Source organism: Lynx rufus, unplaced genomic scaffold (assembly GCF_022079265.1).
Source record: "Lynx rufus isolate CCGP_SWC_20201006 ecotype Redwood Valley unplaced genomic scaffold, mLynRuf1.p SCAF_3, whole genome shotgun sequence".
Classification (NCBI taxonomy): Eukaryota; Metazoa; Chordata; class Mammalia; order Carnivora; family Felidae; genus Lynx; species Lynx rufus.
Genome location: NW_025814845.1, coordinates 39,209,470 through 39,230,659, shown reverse-complemented (window position 1 = coordinate 39,230,659; position 21,190 = coordinate 39,209,470). Strand labels below are relative to the sequence as shown.

Below are 21,190 nucleotides of genomic sequence, written 5' to 3'. Positions count from 1 at the left end.
ACAGTGCCTGACCCTTAGCTCTCAGTAAATGGTGGCTACTGGTGTGAGCAGCAGCCCCCTGCCCTGCGGGAGGGGTGTTAGCCGCTGGCCTGAGGCCGGGAGCCCAAGGGGAGAGGCTTCGGGAGAAGGCGAGCCCCCTGCCTGCGGATCTGCCCGAGGAGGCAGAACCTGCAACTCAGTAAGACTCCAAGTCCTTGCCTTACTGTGGGCTCCCCAACACAGGCCACGTGACAGGGACGTGAGAGCAGGTGGCTTACATGATCCCAAGGAGCAGAAGTGAGGGAATCTGAAAAGAGACCGTAGAGAGAGAAAAGCCAGAGAAGCGCCAACTGCTGGGCTGGTTCGCGCCAGGGGCAGCTGAGGCTCTGTCCTCTGGGAACCCGAGGAGCCCCTGGACGGCATACGTCATCTTCCCATTGCCTCTGCCCCCTCGCCCCCGTTTGAGAGTCGCCCCTGGGGGGGTCATCTTCGGCTTTGTGCCACCTCTGCAGGCCACTGAGCGGCAGTGTCGAGGATCCGTTTCGTGAGCAATTGTCTTTTCGAGCAAGACGTTTTTAAAATCCGAAAGCACACTTCTCGCTGCCCCTAACGAGGTGAACCGGATGCTTAGCTCTCCGGAACGGTGCTGCGCTGTGACACCCCGACAGACATGTGAATCCCCGCTCTGAAAGGATGAAGTGCAGACGTTTCCAAAGCTGTGTGACCTGCGTTTGACAACCCGGACCTGGAAGCTGCAGTGGCTTGGCTATAATCTGACCGTGTGCTCAGACCTCCGCAAAGGGAGCTTCTCAAAGAATTTGGAGCTTAAGGAGCAGCCTGGTTTGCTCTGTTGCCCTTGTGCCACAAGTTCCCCCGAAGAGCTAAGGGGCCCCCAGGAAGACCCCAAGGGCAGCAGGGAAGACCAGCGGAAGAGGCAGGGGCACCAGAGTGCCGTGCGTCTCCGAGCTTCTGCAAGGAGGCGGATCAGCTAGATGTTTGTGGAGCGACACGCCTCAGAGGCAGATCTCCCTTTCTCGCCCTCAAAAGACACAGCTGCCCTACTTCTGCAGCCAACTCTGCCCGGATCTGGGACATGAGCAGCTAGCTTTCTGCTTTTACAAGAACAGCGGACGTTAGGCCTCGCTGCTCTAGCCGTACACGAGATGGCACACGGACTGGTGCCATTGTCGGCTCAGACTTCCTCGTCTGCTGGAGAAACAGGCGAACGGATTGAAAGGAACAGGTTCTACCGAATCTACGTCCCCAACAAGCCCTCAGCCAAGAAACTAACTTGGCTTGACTGTCGACATAAGCAGCGATAATATACCGGACGCTTTTTTTTTTTTAACGTTTTATTTATTTTTGAGACAGAGAGAGACAGAGCATGAACAGGGGAGGGTCAGAGAGAGGGAGACGCAGAATCCAAAGTAGGCTCCGGGCTCTGAGCCATCAGCACAGAGCCCGACGTGGGGCTCGAACTCACGGACCGAGAGATCATGACCTGAGCCGAAGTCGGCCGCTTAACCAACTGAGCCACCCAGGCGCCCCACCTATCTGACACTTATATTCTGTCTTTCCTATCCAGCCTACACTTGACCATCTCCAGAGATGAGGGTGTGCCCCCTCCCCCTGCAGCCTGCCTGAGTCTTGGCGGCCCTTACTGTCTCCCCTAGATGCATCCAAATCTGCCTTCTAGAGCCTCACTCATTAGCACTGGTTCTAGCTCCTGGGCCCCGCAGAATTTACAGGCAAATCAGGTTCGTCCCTTTTCCACGTGGTCTCCCCTGGGTCTGCTCTTCTCCAAACTGAGGCTTTTCGGTCCCACGATACACGTCTGGGGGTGCCCTGGCGGTTGTGATGGCTCTCCTCAGTCCCACTCCGTCTCTCCCTCTCGCGCTCGGTTAGAACGGAGAGCCATGCCTCAGTGTGGACTGGCCAGTGCAGAGGCAGTTGGGGCCGCCTCCTCCCTGTCCCCACCACAGCCTACAAGGCCCAGCCCACAGTTTGCGGGATGGATTCTTTTGGCTCGGTTTTCACTGTTCTAGATATACCGACATCAACTGAGCCTATAGCCTTTTCTCTCCACGTTCCTCAGTCCTGCCAGCAAGACTTAAGCATCCTGGGAGACTCCTGCTAGCCCTTACCCTTGCCTGCCGTTTTGGCTCTGGAAGGACCACGGGGGCCGGCAGTGGTGGGGGGAACCGGCAAGTCACGAGGGCAGGAGAGGGGCCTTTGGCCCATTGGCCACACAGGCCTCTACCGCCTCACAAGAGTGGACTGCCTCCCTTTGGGTCTTTTCCTACCACTCTTCGGCCTGCTTGCTCCCCTCCAGCGTCAGGACTTTGGGCTTTCTTTTTTTTTTTTTTTTTTAATTTTTTTTTTCAACGTTTTTTATTTATTTTTGGGACAGAGAGAGACAGAGCATGAACGGGGGAGGGGCAGAGAGAGAGGGAGACACAGAATCGGAAACAGGCTCCAGGCTCTGAGCCATCAGCCCAGAGCCCGACGCGGGGCTCGAACTCACGGACCGCGAGATCGTGACCTGGCTGAAGTCGGACGCGTAACCGACTGCGCCACCCAGGCGCCCCAGGACTTTGGGCTTTCTTACTATTTATTCCCAGCACCACAAGCAGGGTCAGGATTGCTGAGTGTCATGATTATTCATTCAATGTTGAATCTTGAACGCTAGAAACTTCACGTACAGTATTGTAGTATGCGACAAAAGTAGCTCTTCTGGAGAATTCACCAACCTGTCAATTCATTCTGAGATTACGGACAACTAAAACCAGCCTGACTCTGGTAACAGCTGCTGTTAATCCATACCTTCTCTATATCTACATGGGTGCTCTTGGGACTCAAGTACAGGACTCTGAAATCACATCCACTAAGTGGGATTAGTTGATTATCCCGTGAACATTTGTTGAATGGCTGCTGTTGTGCCAAGCACTGTTCTTGTGCTAAAAATAGAGCAGGGAACAAGCCAGACTTGTGCCTGCTCTCATGGAACTTACGTTCTAATAACGAATGACTGATGTCAAACATGAAAACTCCAGCCACAGATAAGTGTGCTGAGAAGACAGGTGCTGTGGTGGGAATAAGTAGGGGTGAGGGGTGGTTCCTTCATCTGGCACAGCTCCTTACGGAGGAGAAGGCCTGTGGGCTGAGGTTTGAAAGGCATTCAGCGACCAGCTCTTCAAAGGAAACAGAACCCATTGAAGGCACATCTAGAAATGAATTCTCTTCCACAAACAGTGACAAGGGGAGCGTGAAACAAGGAATCCAGAAACCACACCTGCCACCTGCTAGTCTTACGGGACCGTGGTCATACTCTAAAACTCCACTCCCTGCCCGTGGTTGTTGGACAACGTGCCGAGGAGAAAATTGGGCCGCTGCAGAGGCCCTCTGCTCCGACTACGAAAAAAAGAGGGATCCAAGAGTCTCACGCCCACCCCGAGCAGCCACCGCCGGGAGGTGGGAAGCTTGGTAGGCTTCCCCTCGCTCTGGAGTGCGCACGCCTGGCACTGGCCTCTGTCTCGTTCGCCGCCTGGTGTGGGGCCCCATGCCCAGACGGCTCTGCAGGCGAAACTCTGGTTGGATGGTGGCCAAGAGGCCTGCAGAAGCCTGAGATTATGGGAGGAAAATAACAGGGAAGGTCCCTTCCAGAAAACACAGGGAAAGGCCAGCTCAGGAGACAGAGGAAGGCCGTGTGGGCAGGTCAGCCCCTCCGTCCCCTGCTTTTCATAGGCAGTGCACGTTGCCCCCCACACACGCTTTCTAGCGGTTCTCCATTTCTGGAGCTCAGTATTTAGTGAGAATGTGCTAGGACAAAAAGGAGGCTGAGAAATATGCTCCTACACACAGGGCTTTGCATAACTTCAGGGTTCAGGATACCTAAATCTTGGCTCTAAAAACCTCGCTCCAGGTTATACTAAACTCGATTGAAAGCCCCAAGGAGAGGAGTCCTGTGACCTCCTTTTTTTTTTTTTCTCTCTTTTCAGTTTAGATATATTTTATTCTGAAGCTTCTTACTGTGAGGAAAACATCCGTGGGATTTTAAGTTTATCTTTTTTTTTTTTTTTTTAGTTTAATGTTTATTTATTTTTGAGAGAGAGACAGAGACAGGGTGTGTGCTGGGGAGGGGCAGAGAGAGGGGGAAACACGGAATCTGAGGCAGGCTCCAGGCTCCGAGCCGTCAGCCCAGAGCCCGACACAGGGCTTGAACCCACGAACTACGAAATCGTGACCGGAGCCGAAGTCAGACGCTTAACCGACTGAGCCACCCAGGCGCCTCAGAATCTCCCAAGTTTAAAAGAAAAAAGGAGAAAAACCATTGCTATCCCCTGCTTCTTTCAATGCACAGTGTTAGAAATCAGCTGGATGTGGAATCTAAATCCCGGACTGCCCCGCTTCCTCCGTGTTCAGCAGAAATAGAACAGGAAGATGCTGGCACCTACAAATTATAGTGGTGGCCTGCAGGAGTGGAAAATGGAAAGAAAGCCAGAGGGCTGGGTCAGTGTCGCAGGCTGGCCTGCGCCTGCGGGAGCCCCAGCCCATCTGAGAACGGAGACTGAACTCTCCTTTTCCCGCTGGAGCGCAAAGGGCTCTAGGGCTTGCTCGGAGGCTCTGGGGGCTCTGGTGTCACCCTCCCCCCCAATCTCATGGATGAAATCCTCATCAGTGCGCTCGGCTGCCTGGGAGAAAACTAGTTCTCTTAAAGGAATTCTCTCGTGCTTAGTCTGCCTGATATCACACATCTGATGGTAGTTTATACAATTTTAATTTTATGTCTAACAGGCTGATTTCGGGCTCTCTTAAGGATTCTCTTTCTCATTTTTGACTGCCTTTTTGTCCCCCATTCGGCTAATTCTTTAGAACGTTTAGAACTATTTTAATCAAGTAATGCAGAAATGCCTTAGACTAAAAACCTCTAACAGTGCTCTGATGAGTCTGGAGACCGAAAGATCCCTAAGATGTGAAAATGCTTAAGGACCATCAACCGTTACAGTATAAATGTCGTGTTAGCCATGCAGTCCTGCTTGGCTTCCCAGTGAGAGCTTTAGACAAATAGTTGAACTGATCTGGAACAATTTTCCCGGAGCTATTTGAGCTGTCTTTTACTAAAGCCTCCCAGCATGAAAAGATTCCTGCCGACCCTCACCAAACTCACTGCCTCCTTCCTTGTCCGACCGTCTTTGTTCGTTCATGTAATCATTCGCTAAGTCACTATATCAAGGACCTGCTACGTTTTCGGCACTGTGTTCAGACACAGCGGAAAGACTCGGCTAAGGCAACAAGGAATATGGTGTGAAACCAACAGCCATGGGAACACACTCCGTCTTTGGGGAGGGGTGGGCTTGGAAGGCTTCCTGGAGGTGGTGATGCACGAATAGATCGATGAAGGACTGAGCGGTCTTCAGGCAAAGAGTAGGGTAGGAAAGCATTCCCAAAGTTCCACTGGCGAAACTGCGAATAGTGGAGGGTGGGCGCAACGTAAAACTCTTGGGGGGGGGGGTGCTGTGGCAGCGAGGGGGTGACATCTGGAGTGCTGAGCAGCCATCGGATTCTACAGTCCCGGGATGCTCTCTAGGAGGGTTGGGTTTATCAGAGGACAGGGAGGAGGCAGTCAGGATTTTAAGCCGATGAGTAATACGGTCAGATTTACACTTGGGTAAGATGGCTTTGGCACCTCTTCTCCCCGGCACTGGCCCGGGGACTGCTGTGAGCTGGAGGGAGGGAGCGCGACAGAGGACGAGAATAGCCCGGATGGTGATGATAATGAAAACGATAATAGCGGGGACCATTTTAAGCCCCTCTAGAATCTGTCAGCTGTGCTAAATATTTTATGTATATGTTCACGTGCGATCTGCGTAATTATCCTCTTGGGGGAGGGGTGTCATTCCCACTTTACCGATGAGGAAATTGAGGCTCAGAGTGATTAAGCAACGTCTCCAGAGTCATTCCTCCAGCAAGGGGCCCAGCTAGGTTCCAAGTCAGATTAGGCACTCCTAAGCCTGTGCTCTTAACCACTGTACCATCCGGCAAGGGTCCTTGGTCTCAGCTTTCTCCTCTTCTCGGAGACCCCCTAGCTCACTTCACACACAGATTTGGTTTTCCGTATGTTTCTTTTCAGCCTTCCACGAAACATGTCCCAGACACCCTCTGGTTCAGCCCTCATGCTAAATACTTGCCTGTTTAGATATCAGAGGCCTGGTCTTTGGTTCCAGCTCAGTGGAGGTCAGGGAACCCCCACCCCACCCCCCACCCCCGTCTCTGTCAGCCGTGGCTGGAGGCCCAGCACCCGATCTGAGGGATGGATTCTTTTGGCTTGGTTCTCACTGCTCTAGAAGTGTCGACATCAGTGGAGTCTATAGCCTTTTTTCTCCAAGTTCCTCCTTCCTGCCAGCAAGACTTAAGCATCCTGGGAGACTCCTGCTAGCCCTTACCCTTGCCTGCCGTTTTGGCTCTGGAAGGACCACGGGGGCCAGCAGTGGTGGGGGGAACCGGCAAGTCACGAGGGCAGGAGAGGGGCCTTTGGCCCATTGGCCACACCGGCCTCTACTGCCTCACAAGAGTCGAGGTTGTACACAAACCTCACCTAAAACTATATTCAGAATCTCGTGTGTGTAAACAGACACGTATTTTTCTAGGGAGTTCTTAGCTTTTATAACATTCAAAAGGAGACCTATGACCCAGTCACAAAACCACAATAAAAGAGCAGCTCACAACTGCTGGGCACCCCCTGTGTTCTACGCACTTGACTTTATGTAATCCTTGCCACGACGCTGCCAGCTCAGGGCTGTTGTTTTCCTCCTGGGACACGGAGTGTGAGGCTCCAAGTGAGGTGACTTTCCCTGGGGCATAGAGCCAAGCAGCAGCGGGGCCGGGCTCTGCGGGGGTCTGGGGAGTGGGCGGGCCTGGGACCCAGCATTCTTCGCCACCTAATGGCTCGGCGTGGAAGACGCTGAGGAGTCAGTGGAGACCCTCGCCAGAGCCACGTGTTGAAATGGCGTCTACACCACGTGTGCAGATGACAGGGGATGCTACCGTTCACTTGCTGCTCTCAAACTCTCATCACCTGGCTTTCAAGGACAAGTGTGAGCACAGATTTCAGTGTATTTTTTCCCCCCGCCCGAAATATACCTTGGCTGACGTGAGCCATGTATTGTTTCAGACCGTTCCCTTTCGAGCAAAAGTAAAACAGCAGCTTTCAAAGGCTAATTGTTGCTTTAAACAGAAAACTTGTTAATAATCCCCACTTCTTTAACAAGAAGACAAAGAAGAAAATGACAAAATGCTTTCTTCTCTCCTTCCTCCTCTAACTTGGGCCCCGTCTGCCTTTCTTCCACACTGGGGTACGGGCTCCGTTCTTGACCAGTGAGCTGGCAATTGGTTAAGTCCTTGGTTTAGGTGCACCCGGAACAGTTTTGGGCGGCAGGAGGGGAAGATGGTGGAATGTGTGGCACCGACCGGCACGTGACCGGTGGCAGGTGGCTGGGCGAAGCCCCGTCCCGCCGCCAGCCTGGCAGTCCCCTTTGCTCAGGCGCTGGGCCATGGGATTCCAGCTCTAGCCTCCCTCCCCATGTCCACAGTCACCTCCTCACCTAGTCGCCCATGCGAACCTCACCAGCCCTTACACGGCGCATCACGGAGCCAGCGCAGCCCTGGGGAACAAGTCGTTCCGGTGCTACAGAGAGAAAGCCACCCCGGAGGAAAGGTCCAGAATGAAGGAAGCAGGAAGGGTCACCACAGCGACGGGACAGAAAAAGGGGAGTAAAGTGGCCTGGCCCAGACCCCTTGACATGACAGAAGTGACCAGATAGGCACTTGGGCCCTGGACTCGGCCTGCCTGGGTTGGAATCCTCACTCAGCTATCTCCTGTCTGTCCTTGGACAAGTGATTGAACCTCTCTGTACTTTATTTTCCTTATCTGCAAAATAGGAATACTACACCTGTTTCGTAAGATTGTAAGGAAGATGAAACAGATTTCAAATGAGATCATCCTGAGTGCCTGGCAGTTCATAAGGCCCGATAAACATTAGCTGCTAGCATCATTATTCCATCGTTGTTATGGGTTGAATCGTGTCCCCCTCCCAAAAGATATTGAAGTCCGAACACTGTGAGGGTGACCTTATTGGACATAGGTCTTTGCAGGTGATCAGATTCAGATGAGGTCATTAGGGTGAGCTCTAATCCAATATGACAGTGTCTTTATAAAAAGGGGAAATTTGGACAGAGAGACAGACATGCATAGATAGAGGATGGGGTGAAGACACAAGGAAGCTGAGAGGGGAGCATGAACTGATTTTCCGTCACAACCCTTGGGAGGAACTAACCTTGCCAACACCTTGATCTTGGACTTCTGACATTCAGAACTATGAGACAATAAATTTCAGTTATTTAAACCACCCAGTTTGGGGTACTAGGAAATGAACAGGGTCACCATCATTAGCACCCACAAGGACATCCACCTCTTGGGTGTGCCTTCTCGGGGGCCCTGAAGGAGCAAAGGCTTCCTGGAGAAGAGAGAAACTTCTATATTGAGGTCAAATTACTGGATCACAAAGCTACGGTATGACTGGATTCAGTTCAGCAGTAAGGCGGCGGCTGGGCACGGCCACTCTCGGTGCCAAGTGGTCAAAGGCTCAGTAAACGCAGCCCCGCTGTCCCACGGGCCATCTCTTCCCAGGCTGTGCACCCTTCCTTCCGCCCAGGACTCTAGTGGTGTTCAAGCGGCCGCCTTCTGCCTTATCTCCACGGTATTCCCCTCTGTGCCTTTCCCCATAGAAACACACTGCATTTTATTTCTTGTCATCCGATAACCTGGGATTGGTATCCCTAATTGTCTGTGGTGTATCTGTCCCCTCCTGCTGATAGGTTATCGTGCTGTCCACGCGACTCCTGAAGCCATTTAACATTCCTGAGCTGTTATTTGCGACTGACCGGCTGCATCCAGACCTTGGCTTCTGAGCATCTGCAAGGATGAGACTTACCTGAGCTGGAAATACCGATACCGTTATCCTGTCACCGTTCAAGATACGCCTCCCAAACCGGTGTCCCCTTGCTAACGGTGGCTATGACAGAATTCTGCCTGAAGGGTCTTGGCAACCATGCGGCAAAGTACTTTGCTCGGATTCCCAACAACTTAAAAAAAAAAAAAATTACTTTCATTTTTCTAAAGGTGTCAAACTGTCTTTCAGCTGGCCATGTTTGACATCATCCCTGTTTCTCCTCAACCCTCTCTTTGTGGTCCTGATTCCTGTGATCCTGGATTCTGTGATCCTGGAATCTTCCTGATTCCAGCCGCAAGCTCACTGTTTCTAAATAAACGCCTGTTGGCGAGTGTTGGTAGATTACAAGCCATTTGATCTGCAGTTGCTCAAGAAATTAGACATGCTTCACATCAGGAGTGTGAAAAAAGTTTGGTTTTCCTTAAGATTATGTAACTGGGGGGGGGGGGGAACATTCAAATGGGATCTGAGACCTTGCTGAAGAGGCGAGGAAGGGAGGGAGGGGCGGGCAGCAGTTAGGACCGGGCTGGTGGTCCGCCTGCCGTCACAAAGTCCGGCACCCTCCCGGCGTGCTCACCAGGCCGGCCCACGTGTCTACTCAGAACAGAGGTGGGAGACAGGCTGACTGGAGGCCTGTCCCTGCCTGTAAAAGGTGTCCTCCCCTCCCAAAGGAAGGCCCCATAAAGATCACCTGGTCCAGGGAGTCGAGACTGGAACCCCATCCCCTGGGACTTGTATTCAGTAGTGTTGCTGTCGAAATAGAGAGCTCTCTTTTCTGTTTGCCTAACTTTCCCTTCTGGTCATATCAGAAAAACCCAGTGAAATTGTTTAAGAACTCTGGCAAAAAGCAACTGCTTAACCCACACACTCGCAGGTGTGTGGTTCACGGACCTCTCTGGCATCTCCAAAAGATGTTTGTAATAAAGAGGGAAAGCTGACAAACAGTTCGAGAGAGGGCGGAACAGGTAGAGGAAGTCAAATGTAGATCAAAACCCTCACGTGCCTCTGATTCTAGTTCTCTATAAAATAATGTTATTTTAGGAAAAAACCGTGAAGTTGGAAATCATTCTGAGATGCAATCAAAGCAGTGTTTATAGACACCGATGTTTTGGAGGTGGTTTTTTGTTTGTTTGTTTGTTTGTTTGTGATCCAAGTGTGTTTTCCACCTGAAACCGGTTCTTTCATGGTGCTGAAATACGGAGACCCCAGATGCTTCTTTCATTCCCCTAACCCAGAAGTCTGAACTTGAATAAGGAAGCAAATGGCAAGCCCAAAAGAAATGATCATCAAAGCAGACATCGCTCTTTTCTAAAATTAAAAAATTATGTACCCTGTTCTCTGTCTCAATGTACATTCATTCATCTGTTCAGCCATTCATTCATTCATTCATTTCCAAATACTGAGAGGCACGTCCCGGGCACCCTGCTAGGTTCCGGGCCATGCTCCTGAAGGAGCCAGCTGTGCCCCTGACTCTGTGGCTCTCACAGAACAAGCAGCTGGGCCTTCTCCCGGTGCCCCCGCCCTGTGTGAGCATCTGCTCCAGGTTAAGTGGTAAGCCATATGTCCATATGCAAAGGAAACTTTCTGGAAATACAAAAACCAAACTGCTAACAAGTAGTTACCTCTGGGAAGGAGTCTGGGTGGGAGGGCTAAGAAAAGGGGGAGTCTCACTCTTGGTAGACTTCTGTGTGGTTCGAATTTTCTTCACGGCAAACGTGTAGTTGTGTACTACTTTTGAGGCTTTAATGTATTCTTACAAGTTAATTTTTTCTCTAAAAAAAGAATGTTCAAAAGCTGCTAGTCTGGAATTAACAAAAGAAGGGCGTTCCTGATTGTAAATGTTGTCCATTAGCATTTACCATGCCCCCCAGATGCCCTCAGTACTATATTTAATATGGTCAAAGGCAGTCTCTGTGTGCAAGGAATGTCACAAGTTAGGTTTATCACCATCTTTTTCCATCTCTGTGGTCACTGGTTGGAGGAACTGAGCGAGACAGGCAATCAGGTAGCGGGAGGCTTTGGAGAAAAGAGGAAGTTCGTGGTGGCCGGAATTTGGTTTGAATAAGAAGGTAAGAGACACAGGACAGAACCCTGTCCCTTGCATTAAAAAAGCAGGAGCCTAATGGAGACTTGGTATAAATCCTGCAAAGGGCCTTCGTCAGATAAGGAAAAAGAAGGGACTCAGGAAATGGCACGTTGGCCCCCTTGTTAGAACCTCCTAAAACCTCCTTGGTGTTGCCTTCTTCTTGTGCTCACTGCCGGGGAGTGGGAGAGGACAAGGGAGACAGGGATTGTGTTCTTTGACTTCCTGTGAAGGTCGGTGAACAGAGTTCCAAAGTCTTCCCTGGGTTCGGTCTCATCTGTGCTCACAAACAGCGGTGTGGACCTCGCGGAGCCTCAGTGCCTCCATTTGGAAATTACGCATGCTCACGGAAGGTACCTACCTCACGAGAGAAGCTGCTGTGGACGGAAGCCAGCCCCGACACAGCAGCTAGCACGTGATGGCAAGGACTGGGCCTTGACCAGCGAGGACAGCAAAGAGGTCTCCTCGCAACATGATAAAGTCTCAACAGGAGAATAATGTCAAACGAAGAGAAAGTTCAGAGGCATTGCTGGGAGCCACGAGATGAGGAAATAGAGGAGGAAGAACGCGTTGGTGCCACAGATTTCTAAGACAGGAGAGCCCAGAGGCCAGGCGCCAATGGCCTGGGTTCCAATCCCACCTCTTCCATGCTGCAGTTCACTTCTTCGGTTCTCAGCGGACCGTGGAATCGGACGATCATAGGGCCGACCTCATCGGGTTGGCGTGAGAAGTAAAATAATAAATCCGTGTGAAGCACTTAGGATATGGCACATGGCAAAGCTGGCCAAGAGCCTGTAGGAATCCCCATTATTGGTGGTAAATGTCTAATGATGGCTCATTCAGGGCCTCATGTTGTCTCCGACAGCAGCTTCTCCATCACGAATGAAGGTTAGCCCCGAAGTCTGGGTGGATCCTGAGCTTGACCTCCTTGAGGCTGACACCCGATTCAACCACATGCCAATGGGCCAATTCTAAAGGGATCTGGGCTGCCTGAAGGTGGCTTACAAGACGGCCGGGCTGTCGTGCTGGTTTCTTCTCTCTCGGGCCTGGGTCTGAGTGTTGCCACCTGAACTCTGGCTGGCGGGGACAAAACGAGCACACACAGATGCGGCCCTTCTGCCAAGAACCTCACAGGCCACTCTGTCCAAACACAGTTGATAGAGGTGTAAATACTGTGTAGCATTTGACGTCTGCCTTGGTGAACCTTTCGTCTGGAGTCCGCTTTGCGGCAAACAGTGCGGGCACGCCGAGCGTTTAGAAGCACCCCGGGGGCCTTGTCCGCCAAAGGTTGTCCCCAGAGGGCCAGGGCTATGGAAATGGCTCTGTTTACACCAGGGCCCCTTCCATTCCAGTGTTATCCCAGTAACAAAGAATTCCGTCAAGCTCCCCTCAAGACCACTCTTGTTTATTTTACCTTGGTTAGCAGAACCAGAATTTCAGTAACAAATAATCCAGTATTATAAATGTCTGCCATCCCTCCTTAAGACACATTAAAAAACTCCTCGGTCTCTCTCTCAAAAGGAATGTTAAAAGACAAAAACAGGGGCGCCTGGGTGGCTCAGTCGGTTAAGCGTCCGACTTCAGCTCAGGTCACGATCTCACGGTCCATGAGTTTGAGCCCCGCGTAGGGCTCTGGGCTGATGGCTCCCTGCTTCCCATTTTGTGTCTCCCTCTCTCTCTGCCCCTCCCCCGTTCATGCTCTGTCTCTCTCTGTCTCAAAAATAAAATAAACGTTTAAAAAAAAATTAAAAAAAAAAAAGACAAAACCAGATGATGGAGGGTATTTGAGAAGGGAGAGGGGGTGGCTGGGATCTTGCCACAATCAGTAACAACCCTAAGCCTGTTCTCTTCACACCAAGTTAGGGAAGTGAGGAGGACGGTAAGAACTTCCCGGAAACTTCTAAAGGGAGTGCAGAAAACATCAGGTCTCCTAGTGCAGTTACTGTAATAAATAAAGCCCTATGATTCTGTCTTGGCCATCCCCTGAGGGCCTATGTTAACTTACGGGCAGAGACTCTGCGGGGCAATCCCCACACCCCACCCCTGCAGGGGCAGGACCAAGAGTTACCCAACTGCTCTCCTGTGAGGGATCTGCCCACAAGCCTTTTCGGAAAACGCCTTTGTTTTCTCCCTTGGGGTGTAAAACGAAATGTCCAAGTGGCCTGTGTCTCCACGAGGGGCGCCCCGTGGGCACGTCCACCTTCCAAGCAGGCTGGGGGCTGGCAGGAGCCCCGGGGAAGGCAGGAAGGTTCTCCCACCCGGCACACCACGCAGCCGGCGGGCCGCAGAGCGCTCCGAATGGTTTTGATTTGCAGCGGGGAGGAAAGCCAGACAGCAAGACAGGCCCGGATCCGGTCGGTCGTGAGGCTGACGGGCTGTGGGCGGTGCTGTTCCCCCCCCCCCGCCCCCCCCCCCCCCCCCCGCCAGCCCCTGCCTGCGTCTTTATTACCGAGCTGCGACTGGAGGCCAGTGAGCCAGGCCGATGGCCACAGCAGATGTGGCCGGCCAGGGGGCCTGGGGCTGGGGAGGAGCCCCAAACCCAAGGCTGCCACAGGGGGATGGAGGAAAGTGGGCCCGGGGAGGGAGGACCAGGGTCCGCCAAAGAAGAGGAGAGCACCCCGGGGGCACTTTGGAGGAGGAGAGCGGGGAAGCTGGGGCCGGCTGCCCACGGGCTGAGCTGTGGCTCCAGACGGGCGTGGGGGGCGGGGGAGTCCTGAATCCGCTCCTTAGGAGCTGGACCAGCTCCTTCATTCTTCGGCGCCTCCCTTCCGCCTACCTGTAGAAGGGACTAAAAGTCGTCTGTGGGGTTGGTGTGGGGAACATTATTTCCGATACCCGCTACAGCCTGACACAGGTTTCAATAAACAGAAACATTCATTGTTACTACTTGTGTGGCCCAAGCAGGTGATGTACCCTGAGCCTCAGTTTCCCCATCTTTAAGATGGGAGTGCTAGCATTACCTTCCTCAGAGGATTCTTCAAAAGATGAAAGGAGAGCATTTATAATCGGGCACATTACAAATGCTCCATGAATTTTAATTCCTTTCCTGTCTCCATCACCCCCCCCCCACCACCGATCCCTCCTCCTTCCCCTGGTGGCCAAGGAGGCAGTCCCCGTCCTAGGTGGGAGACACGGTTTCTCAGTGCCATATGGTTGCAGTTCAGAAATGTTAAAACCAACACAGAGGGATTAAGAAACACTAATAATGAAAGAGATGCGCAAAGGTAATGAAACAAGCTAAATTCGTGAGAAGAAAATATGGTGTGTTCCTTCCAGAACTATAAATATTTAAGTTAGCCTGAGACGCTGCGCAGAACTGGGACCTGGGAGGTTTCCCAGCAGGGTCTCTCTCACAGACACTTCTTCCCCCTGGATGGAGGGCAGCTCTGAGACCCCCTTCCCACCCTAACTTCCGAGGTAAAGAGCGACGGAGTCCAGCATAGTGGGAAAGTGAGGGGCAACCATGAAGTGCCAGGAGGTCAGGACGTGAAGCTCACAGGGAGGAGAGCAGATGGACCGGGGTGGGGAAGGAAACGGTGTGCCCGTAAATGGATGGCGGGGCAGCGCTACTCAGCACCTTTCCGAGATAAAGCCCACAGGAAAACTTTGTGTCTTCGTTAATTCCAGAACATGGGTAGAGGACCTCTGCTAGGTATATAAAGTTTAACCTCTTGGTCACTGGACATTGTTAATAGAACCACAGAAAACGAATGAAACCAAAAGCAAGCAGAAAGCCCTTGGAGATGATTGTCAGTGCCTTTGAACTGAGGCGTTTTTAGAATCTCACGCGAATACCATTCCTCGCCCTGCCCCCCCACACCCATCACCTTCTCAGAGGTTAGGTTATGGGTAAGTGTGGACAACTGCCCTCCATATCAGGCAGGTTTGGGGTGTCACCAGAAGCCCTGTCAAGAGCAGGCAGGATATCTACCCTGTGGGAAAAGAGATTTGGAAGTCTGGCACCATAACGCAGTAGGCCCTCAATAGCCGGCCATTTTGACTGCTTGCCTTGGTCCCATGGCCAAGCAGTGCCCTGTGCATGAAACATTATGAAGAAATAAGAACATGGCATACATTCAGAAGACGTTGACTCCTGTCCTTTGTGCCACCTTGCGGACATCGCTCAAAACTCAGAGCCTGTTTTCCTCACCTGTAAATGGTGGTATTTCCTCCCCTCCCTCCTCACAGGGGTACCCTGAGGATTCAATGAGGTCATGTACGTGAAGGCCCTCCTCAGAGGTGGTTACGGGCCTGTAAAGATGGCAACTCAACGTGGCCTGCATGAAAGGTCTCCCGGTCCCAGATGGAAGCAGGGGAGAGAAGCCCGGAGGTTTCGGCACCTACGTTTGTGGCAGCAGCAGACGCAGGAAGGGCTCTTGACCAGCCCCAGATCAACAGCTCCGAGCTTCTACAATGGGAACAAAGCACACTTTTTGAAAGCACCATACCCCAAGGAGTTTGCCAAATAAGCCACGTGTCTAGAGAGAAGCCGTTATCTTGTACAGAAGCGTGTTATCTTCGAGGCTTCGCAGAGCTGTCCTAACAGCCTAAGACACAGAGCTGGACGCTTGTCTTCGCTTTACCTGGAGGGTCGTGAAGGAAATGAATAGGAGACACGCTACTCTTGACTAGAAAGCGGCAAAATACAGTTCCAGCGCTCCCAGGCTGGGTGGGGCCTTTGACAAGTTGGTTAGCTGGTCTGTAAGCCTGTTTCCTCCTCTGTAAAAGGGGGTGAAGAGAAGGCATCTCGTCGGTTGGCTGTGAAACCAAGAGGTAACCCTAGGAGGCCGTAACGCCTCACTCAAAGTGCCCAGTAAGGACAAGTCACTGAGGGACACTTTGTCTGAAGGACAGAAAGTGAACATTTCAATGGAGACCAAGCCAGAGGTCTACGCTTTTAAAATGAGATTTATTGTACATAAAATAAATTAATTACAGTTTAAGCCAAAGCATGAGTGGCTTCTTAAAGTGCGTCTGTGTACGGGATTTGGCGGTCGCCCCTGTATCCGTGCACTTGCTGTAAGACAGTGTTTTCCGTACTTAAGCCACACTCGGCCAGGCCTAGGAAACAACCCGACGTCATTGCTGTGTGCCATTTACACAGATCACATCAAAATCAATGAACACGGTTTTTTTTTTCCTGTACCTGATGCAACAGCTAAAAAAAAAAAAAAAAAAAAATTATACAGTCTCACAATTACTCAAAGTCTGGGGCTGAAGAGTTTGAGTTCTCAACCATTTAACACATGCTCAACTGAACATACTCCTCCCGTGTCAGGAGGAAGCAGCCCTTCCTGCAAGCCATATAAGCTTCCGGATGTCCGTCCATATACATAACATCTGGCCCATAAACCCCACCCTTTATTGGGGGTGGGGGTAGTATTTTCCTCCTTGTTCTTTAAAGAAGAAATCTCGGGTGTCCTTCAGGTTAGAAAGGCATTCTGTAAGGAACAGTGTTCCAGAGATGCGAATCAGACTCGTAAGAGGAAAAAGCAGTCCTTCCTCTTGGGGGGGCGGGGGGGGGGGGGAGGGAGAAAAGGGAAAAAAGAAAGAAGAGAGAAAACGTGGAAAGGCTGGGAGTGGTTAAGCTGTTCTCTCGTTCCCACCATCAACCACATCGATATAGTTGCAGAAACTACAACTGACCATCATTTACGAGGTCAAGAACAAAATCCAAAGCGGTTACGCCGCCCTCCCCACTCCAAAGGAAAAGACGTGGAGCACATTTCACATACTCAGAGTGGCTCAGTGGGCTCATTCCAGCCTCATCAATCCTGTCCCCCCCTCCCCGGCTCAGAACGGAAGTTTCTGTAGCAGTCCCACAGACCCTCCTGGCCGCTCTGCTCCGGCTCCTGCTGGAACCGTGAATGACTGCCAGCACCCATCATTCCTGTGCTGCAAGAACCTCAGGCCCTCTTCCTGGGAAGACCAGACCCCCCCCCCAGTGTCCCTGCTTCAGACGGAGGTGACAGTCCTCACTTTGGCAGAGAGGGCTTGCTTGAACCTCCTCTTCAGGTCCTGCATGTTGGGGGACTTGGGCCTGGGAATGAGGGAGGTTCTCCGCTTCTCTGGTGTGCTGCTGGGCTGCTGTTTGTGACTCACTTCCTTGCACAGGACGTGGAAAGCGTTGTAGACGTCGTTGTAATTTTCGCTGACCGACACTTCATAGAACGAGCAGCCCAGCACGCTGGCCAGCTGCAGTCCGAGCTGAGGGTCGACCTGCTTGATGTGCAGCAGGTCAGCTTTGTTGGCCACGACCACCACGGGCAGCCGGGCGCCCAGGTGTAGCTGCTGCACGTGCTGGTGGAGCTGGCCGATGAGTTCATAGCTCTTGTAGTCAGTGACGGAGAACACGATCACCACGGCATCTGCCCAGCGAATGCACCGATTCAGCTGCTCGCTGCAGCTCAGGCCGTTCTCGTGGACCTGAAAGACAGGGGTGGCGGCAAGGCGAACGGTGAGGGCCGGAAAGAGCCCTGGCCTGGCTGGGCAGCGGGTTCAAAAGCGCCCTCGACGGTAACGCCAGGCTGCAGGCCATCAACAAGTTATATCCGCGCACAGTCCGGCTTTCTTGACAATATGTTGATCCAGCTGCACACGGTTGGAATAAATAACAGTGCAGCTCACCACACTCGAGTGGAAAATTGACCTGCAGAGAACTCCGTGCAGAGAGACTTTGTAGTTGCACAAAATGGGAAATTAACTGGCTAGACAGTAAGTCTGGGGAAGTAAAGATAGGAGCTGGAAGCATTTAAACCTGGAGAACTGCCCAGTTCAAGAGGGAAAAAAACACACACATACACCAGCATGGCTCTTTTGTCTATAGAGTAACTTTCCACAATATAAAATGATCCCAAGCATTTGCAGACTACACCTAAATGTTTGATTTTTAATACCAAATACACACATGTAAAAACCACTCTTTTTAAGCACAGCAAGGAAACTTTGCCAATTCCAAGCGTGGTTTGGTCTTTCCTCCCAGACAGAATCCGCCTAAGAGAAGATCTGTGCCCCTGAGCCAAATCTCCCAAATTAAGCCAGGCAAAGACTGACCAACGGCCAAATAACACGGAAGTGACAAGCAACATGGAAAGGCCTAGATGGGACTCCCCCAAATTTCTCTCCTCTTTAGCATGAGGCATCCTGAGAACTGAACAATCCCACAGCCTGACTTAGTCCCGAACCTCAGAGCTTCTTACCTGAATACCTGGCGTGTCTTGAACCTGAATAGCCAGGGTTTCACCTTCTATTTGGACTTGTCTGGTATAGAGATTACCTGTAAAGGCAAAAAAAAAAAAAAAAAAAGAAAAGTTTTTCCTTCTTGTACAACTTTTAAAACATGGTGGGATTTTTTAAATAGAAAAGACAATATAACTTGAACCAATGCACAAGAATAAGCTATAGTTTATTCTACTTAATGAGCTCATCTCAGTTATTTTTCTTTTTAACTGCAATGTTAACCCCAGATTTGTGGCTTTATTAAATCCAAGACAAGGTTTGCAGGATTTTGAAAACTGATTTGTCCAATTTCTTCCATATCTAAAGTATTTCCTTGAAGTAAATCTTCTTGTTCAGCATGCATGGCATTTGTTTTTGTTTTAGTACTTCACTACTCTTTGATGTAAATTTAATCATTAAGCACAATAGCTTGGTAGGCAAATATTGTTCGTAAATGCACAGCCAACGTTATCAGTTGGAATAAAAACGTGACATGATGGTAGCCAAATCTACATCAAAGCAGAAGGCTGCAATGCCTTATCTTGGGATGGTTTATGCAGCACAGTTCGAATAATCCCCTTAGGTACTAAATATGGTCTAAGGATTTAAGCAATTTGCTAACAGAGCATAGGTAGAAAGCCCTTAAGCCTCCCCAGTGGCCATCCTTAATCAGAGACATTGAAATAGTGTCTTCTCATTTATTCGGGAGCCCTCCTCCTCAAATTCTTCCATCCAGTTATTTTTTCTTTGTTAAGAAAAAAGAACTTTAGGTTTACAACTGCTTTCCTTTGGCCTTTGCTTTAAAAGGTCACCTCTGAAAGGCAGCCAACAGAGAGGGAGAAGGGTGGGGGGAGGAGTTGGCCATCTTTTTTTTTTTTTTTTTTATGACTTTTGCAGGAGTGTTTTGAAGGGGGAGGCTCTTGAGTACAAAGGGTGCTTCCAACTGGGGTCCCTATAGTTAAAACATACCAAGGAGAATACTTTCAGGCACTTGATAAAATGATGAATGGGCTTGGAATGGAATGAGGCCAGATGGCAGTTATGGGAGGGGAGGGGAGCACGGGAGGGGGCAAACAAAATTGGAAGTGGCAGGATCCTGTCGCCCAGACTGTCACTGTGAAGGAGCCTGCCTGGGAGACCCTGCAGTACTGTGCAAGCTGAGAGGGCTCTCCCCAAATTTTGCATCTGCTCACCTGCGTTCCTTTCGTAGTCACCAATGAATCGTTTGGTGAGGAAGCGGACCACCAGAGCTGCAGGGCAGAAAAGAAAAAGGAGAGTTCACTCTGGCATGAGAAGTTACATTGGTCTCCACCCCACCCCCAGCCCGGGAAACAGCTCTCCCAGAGAAAGCAAGCCGGGCGGCCACCAAGTGAAATTCCTACCCTGCAGCTCCTCGACCCTTCTTCCAGACACAACGGAGAGGGGCTAGAAGGCATCATGAATTATGGCTCTGTCCAGCTGGAAGGGTCATTTGGCCCACCCGCCTCCTCTGAGCCCGCCTGAGCCACACCTAAGCCTTCCAAGAGACGAATGTCTTTCCCAACCTTAAAGTCCTCCAGGAGGGCTTCCGTTCACTAAGTTCCCTTTCAGTTCCAGGCACTGCCAGAGGCTCAAAACCCCCAAAGTTCTAATCCCAGTTGCGCCGGTGGTGCCCAGAAGGTGGCCTGGCCAGTCAGGATCCCCGTTTCCCTCATCTGTCCAAGAAGGGAGTTGGAGGCAAGGCTGGCTCAGGTCCTTCCGGAGGGGCAGCGGATCAGGAGGAGGGGACGGGCGGTCAGCTGCAGCTCCCACCTCTCCCCTACGCCTCGGTCACACGCAACTCCTAGGGGGCCGCCCCCGTCCAGCCCCCGGGACTGCCGAGCCCGAAGACTCACCGGTCTTGCCCACACCACTGGCCCCCACCACCGCGATCTTGACCAGGCGGCGGCCCGCCGCCCCCAGGCAGCAGTCGGCGGCGGCGGCGCTGCCCGGGGCGGGATACTCGGCGATGGTGCACATGTTCTGAATGAGGCGCATCGCCGCTCCAGCCGGGGCTGCACCACGCGGCACCTGCGGGGCGGGAGGACGCGTGTGCTGCGCTGGAGCCGGTGGGAGGACCCTGCCCGAGGGGTCCGCGGAATAAAGGCACCAAAGCGCAGCCGCGAAACTGCTCGGACTAGCTCCAGCTCGGGACTGGGACGGCCTCCGGGCTGCGCGCGCGCTGTTTTCTCCGGGGCTCGCCCCGCCCTCTGCCTCCCGCGGCCAATCCCGGGGCGCCCCCGCGAGGCTCCGCCCCCGGCGCCGCTCCGCGCGCCCCGCACCCCTAGGGGCGCCGGGAGCCAGTGTGGGGCCCCGTGAGGCGTGCGGAAAATGGGGCTGCGGACCCGAGACTGGACAACGTGTGGGCGCGAGCCGAAGGCGCAACCAGTGGCGGGCGCGGAGGAAGGCAGCGCCGGTGCCGACCGGGGTCCCGCTGAGCGGGCACGCGGCCGATGCTGTGGCTGCGTGGTTGGGGGCGCCTCGGGTTCCGGGAACCGGACGGGGCTGGGCCTCCGGGCGGGCGCGGGGGGATGCGGCGGCGGCGGCGAGCAGGGCCCTCCAAGAGCAGATCCTGGGCAGGGCCCCCCCCCCCCCGGGTCCCCATCCCGTGCGCCTGCTTCTCGAAGCACGCTGCGGGGCCTCCGGCCTGCACGCCCACGCCCACGCGCGGTGGGGAACGTGCTGGCCAGGGCCTCGGGGGGTGTGAGCGCTTGGGGTCGGAAAGTGAGCGTCCTGCTGCCTGGCCCCGTGCAGTCTCCTTCATTTGAGGCGTGGTTGCACTGACTTGAGTGCGTCCGGATCGTAGATTTGGCTGTGATGGCAATTAGTTACAAAGACCCCGTATCCACTCCCCTGAGATGTGACATTTACCATTGGGACAAAG

The 21,190-nt window shown here is 52.4% G+C and overlaps 2 protein-coding genes across 2 annotated transcripts in view; one reads left to right on the top strand and one right to left on the bottom strand.

Annotated features, from left to right (window-relative positions):
• Positions 1-9,426, top strand: part of SCFD2 (sec1 family domain containing 2) — a 390,123-nt gene extending 380,697 nt beyond the window's left edge. Inside the window, exon 9 of the mRNA XM_047090699.1 lies at positions 8,854-9,426. Coding sequence (XP_046946655.1) covers positions 8,854-8,946 — 93 coding nt within the window. The 3' untranslated portion in view covers positions 8,947-9,426. The remainder of the gene's footprint in view (positions 1-8,853) is intronic.
• Positions 9,427-16,263: 6,837 nt separating this feature from the next.
• RASL11B (RAS like family 11 member B) lies at positions 16,264-20,392 on the bottom strand. The gene is made up of 4 exons (XM_047091687.1): positions 20,163-20,392; positions 19,482-19,538; positions 18,270-18,346; positions 16,264-17,496 (listed from the first exon to the last, which is right to left on the bottom strand). Exons 1-4 carry the CDS (start codon positions 20,302-20,304, stop codon positions 17,026-17,028), a joined length of 747 nt encoding a protein of 248 aa, XP_046947643.1. The 5' UTR covers positions 20,305-20,392; the 3' UTR covers positions 16,264-17,025.
• Positions 20,393-21,190: the final 798 nt, after the last annotated feature.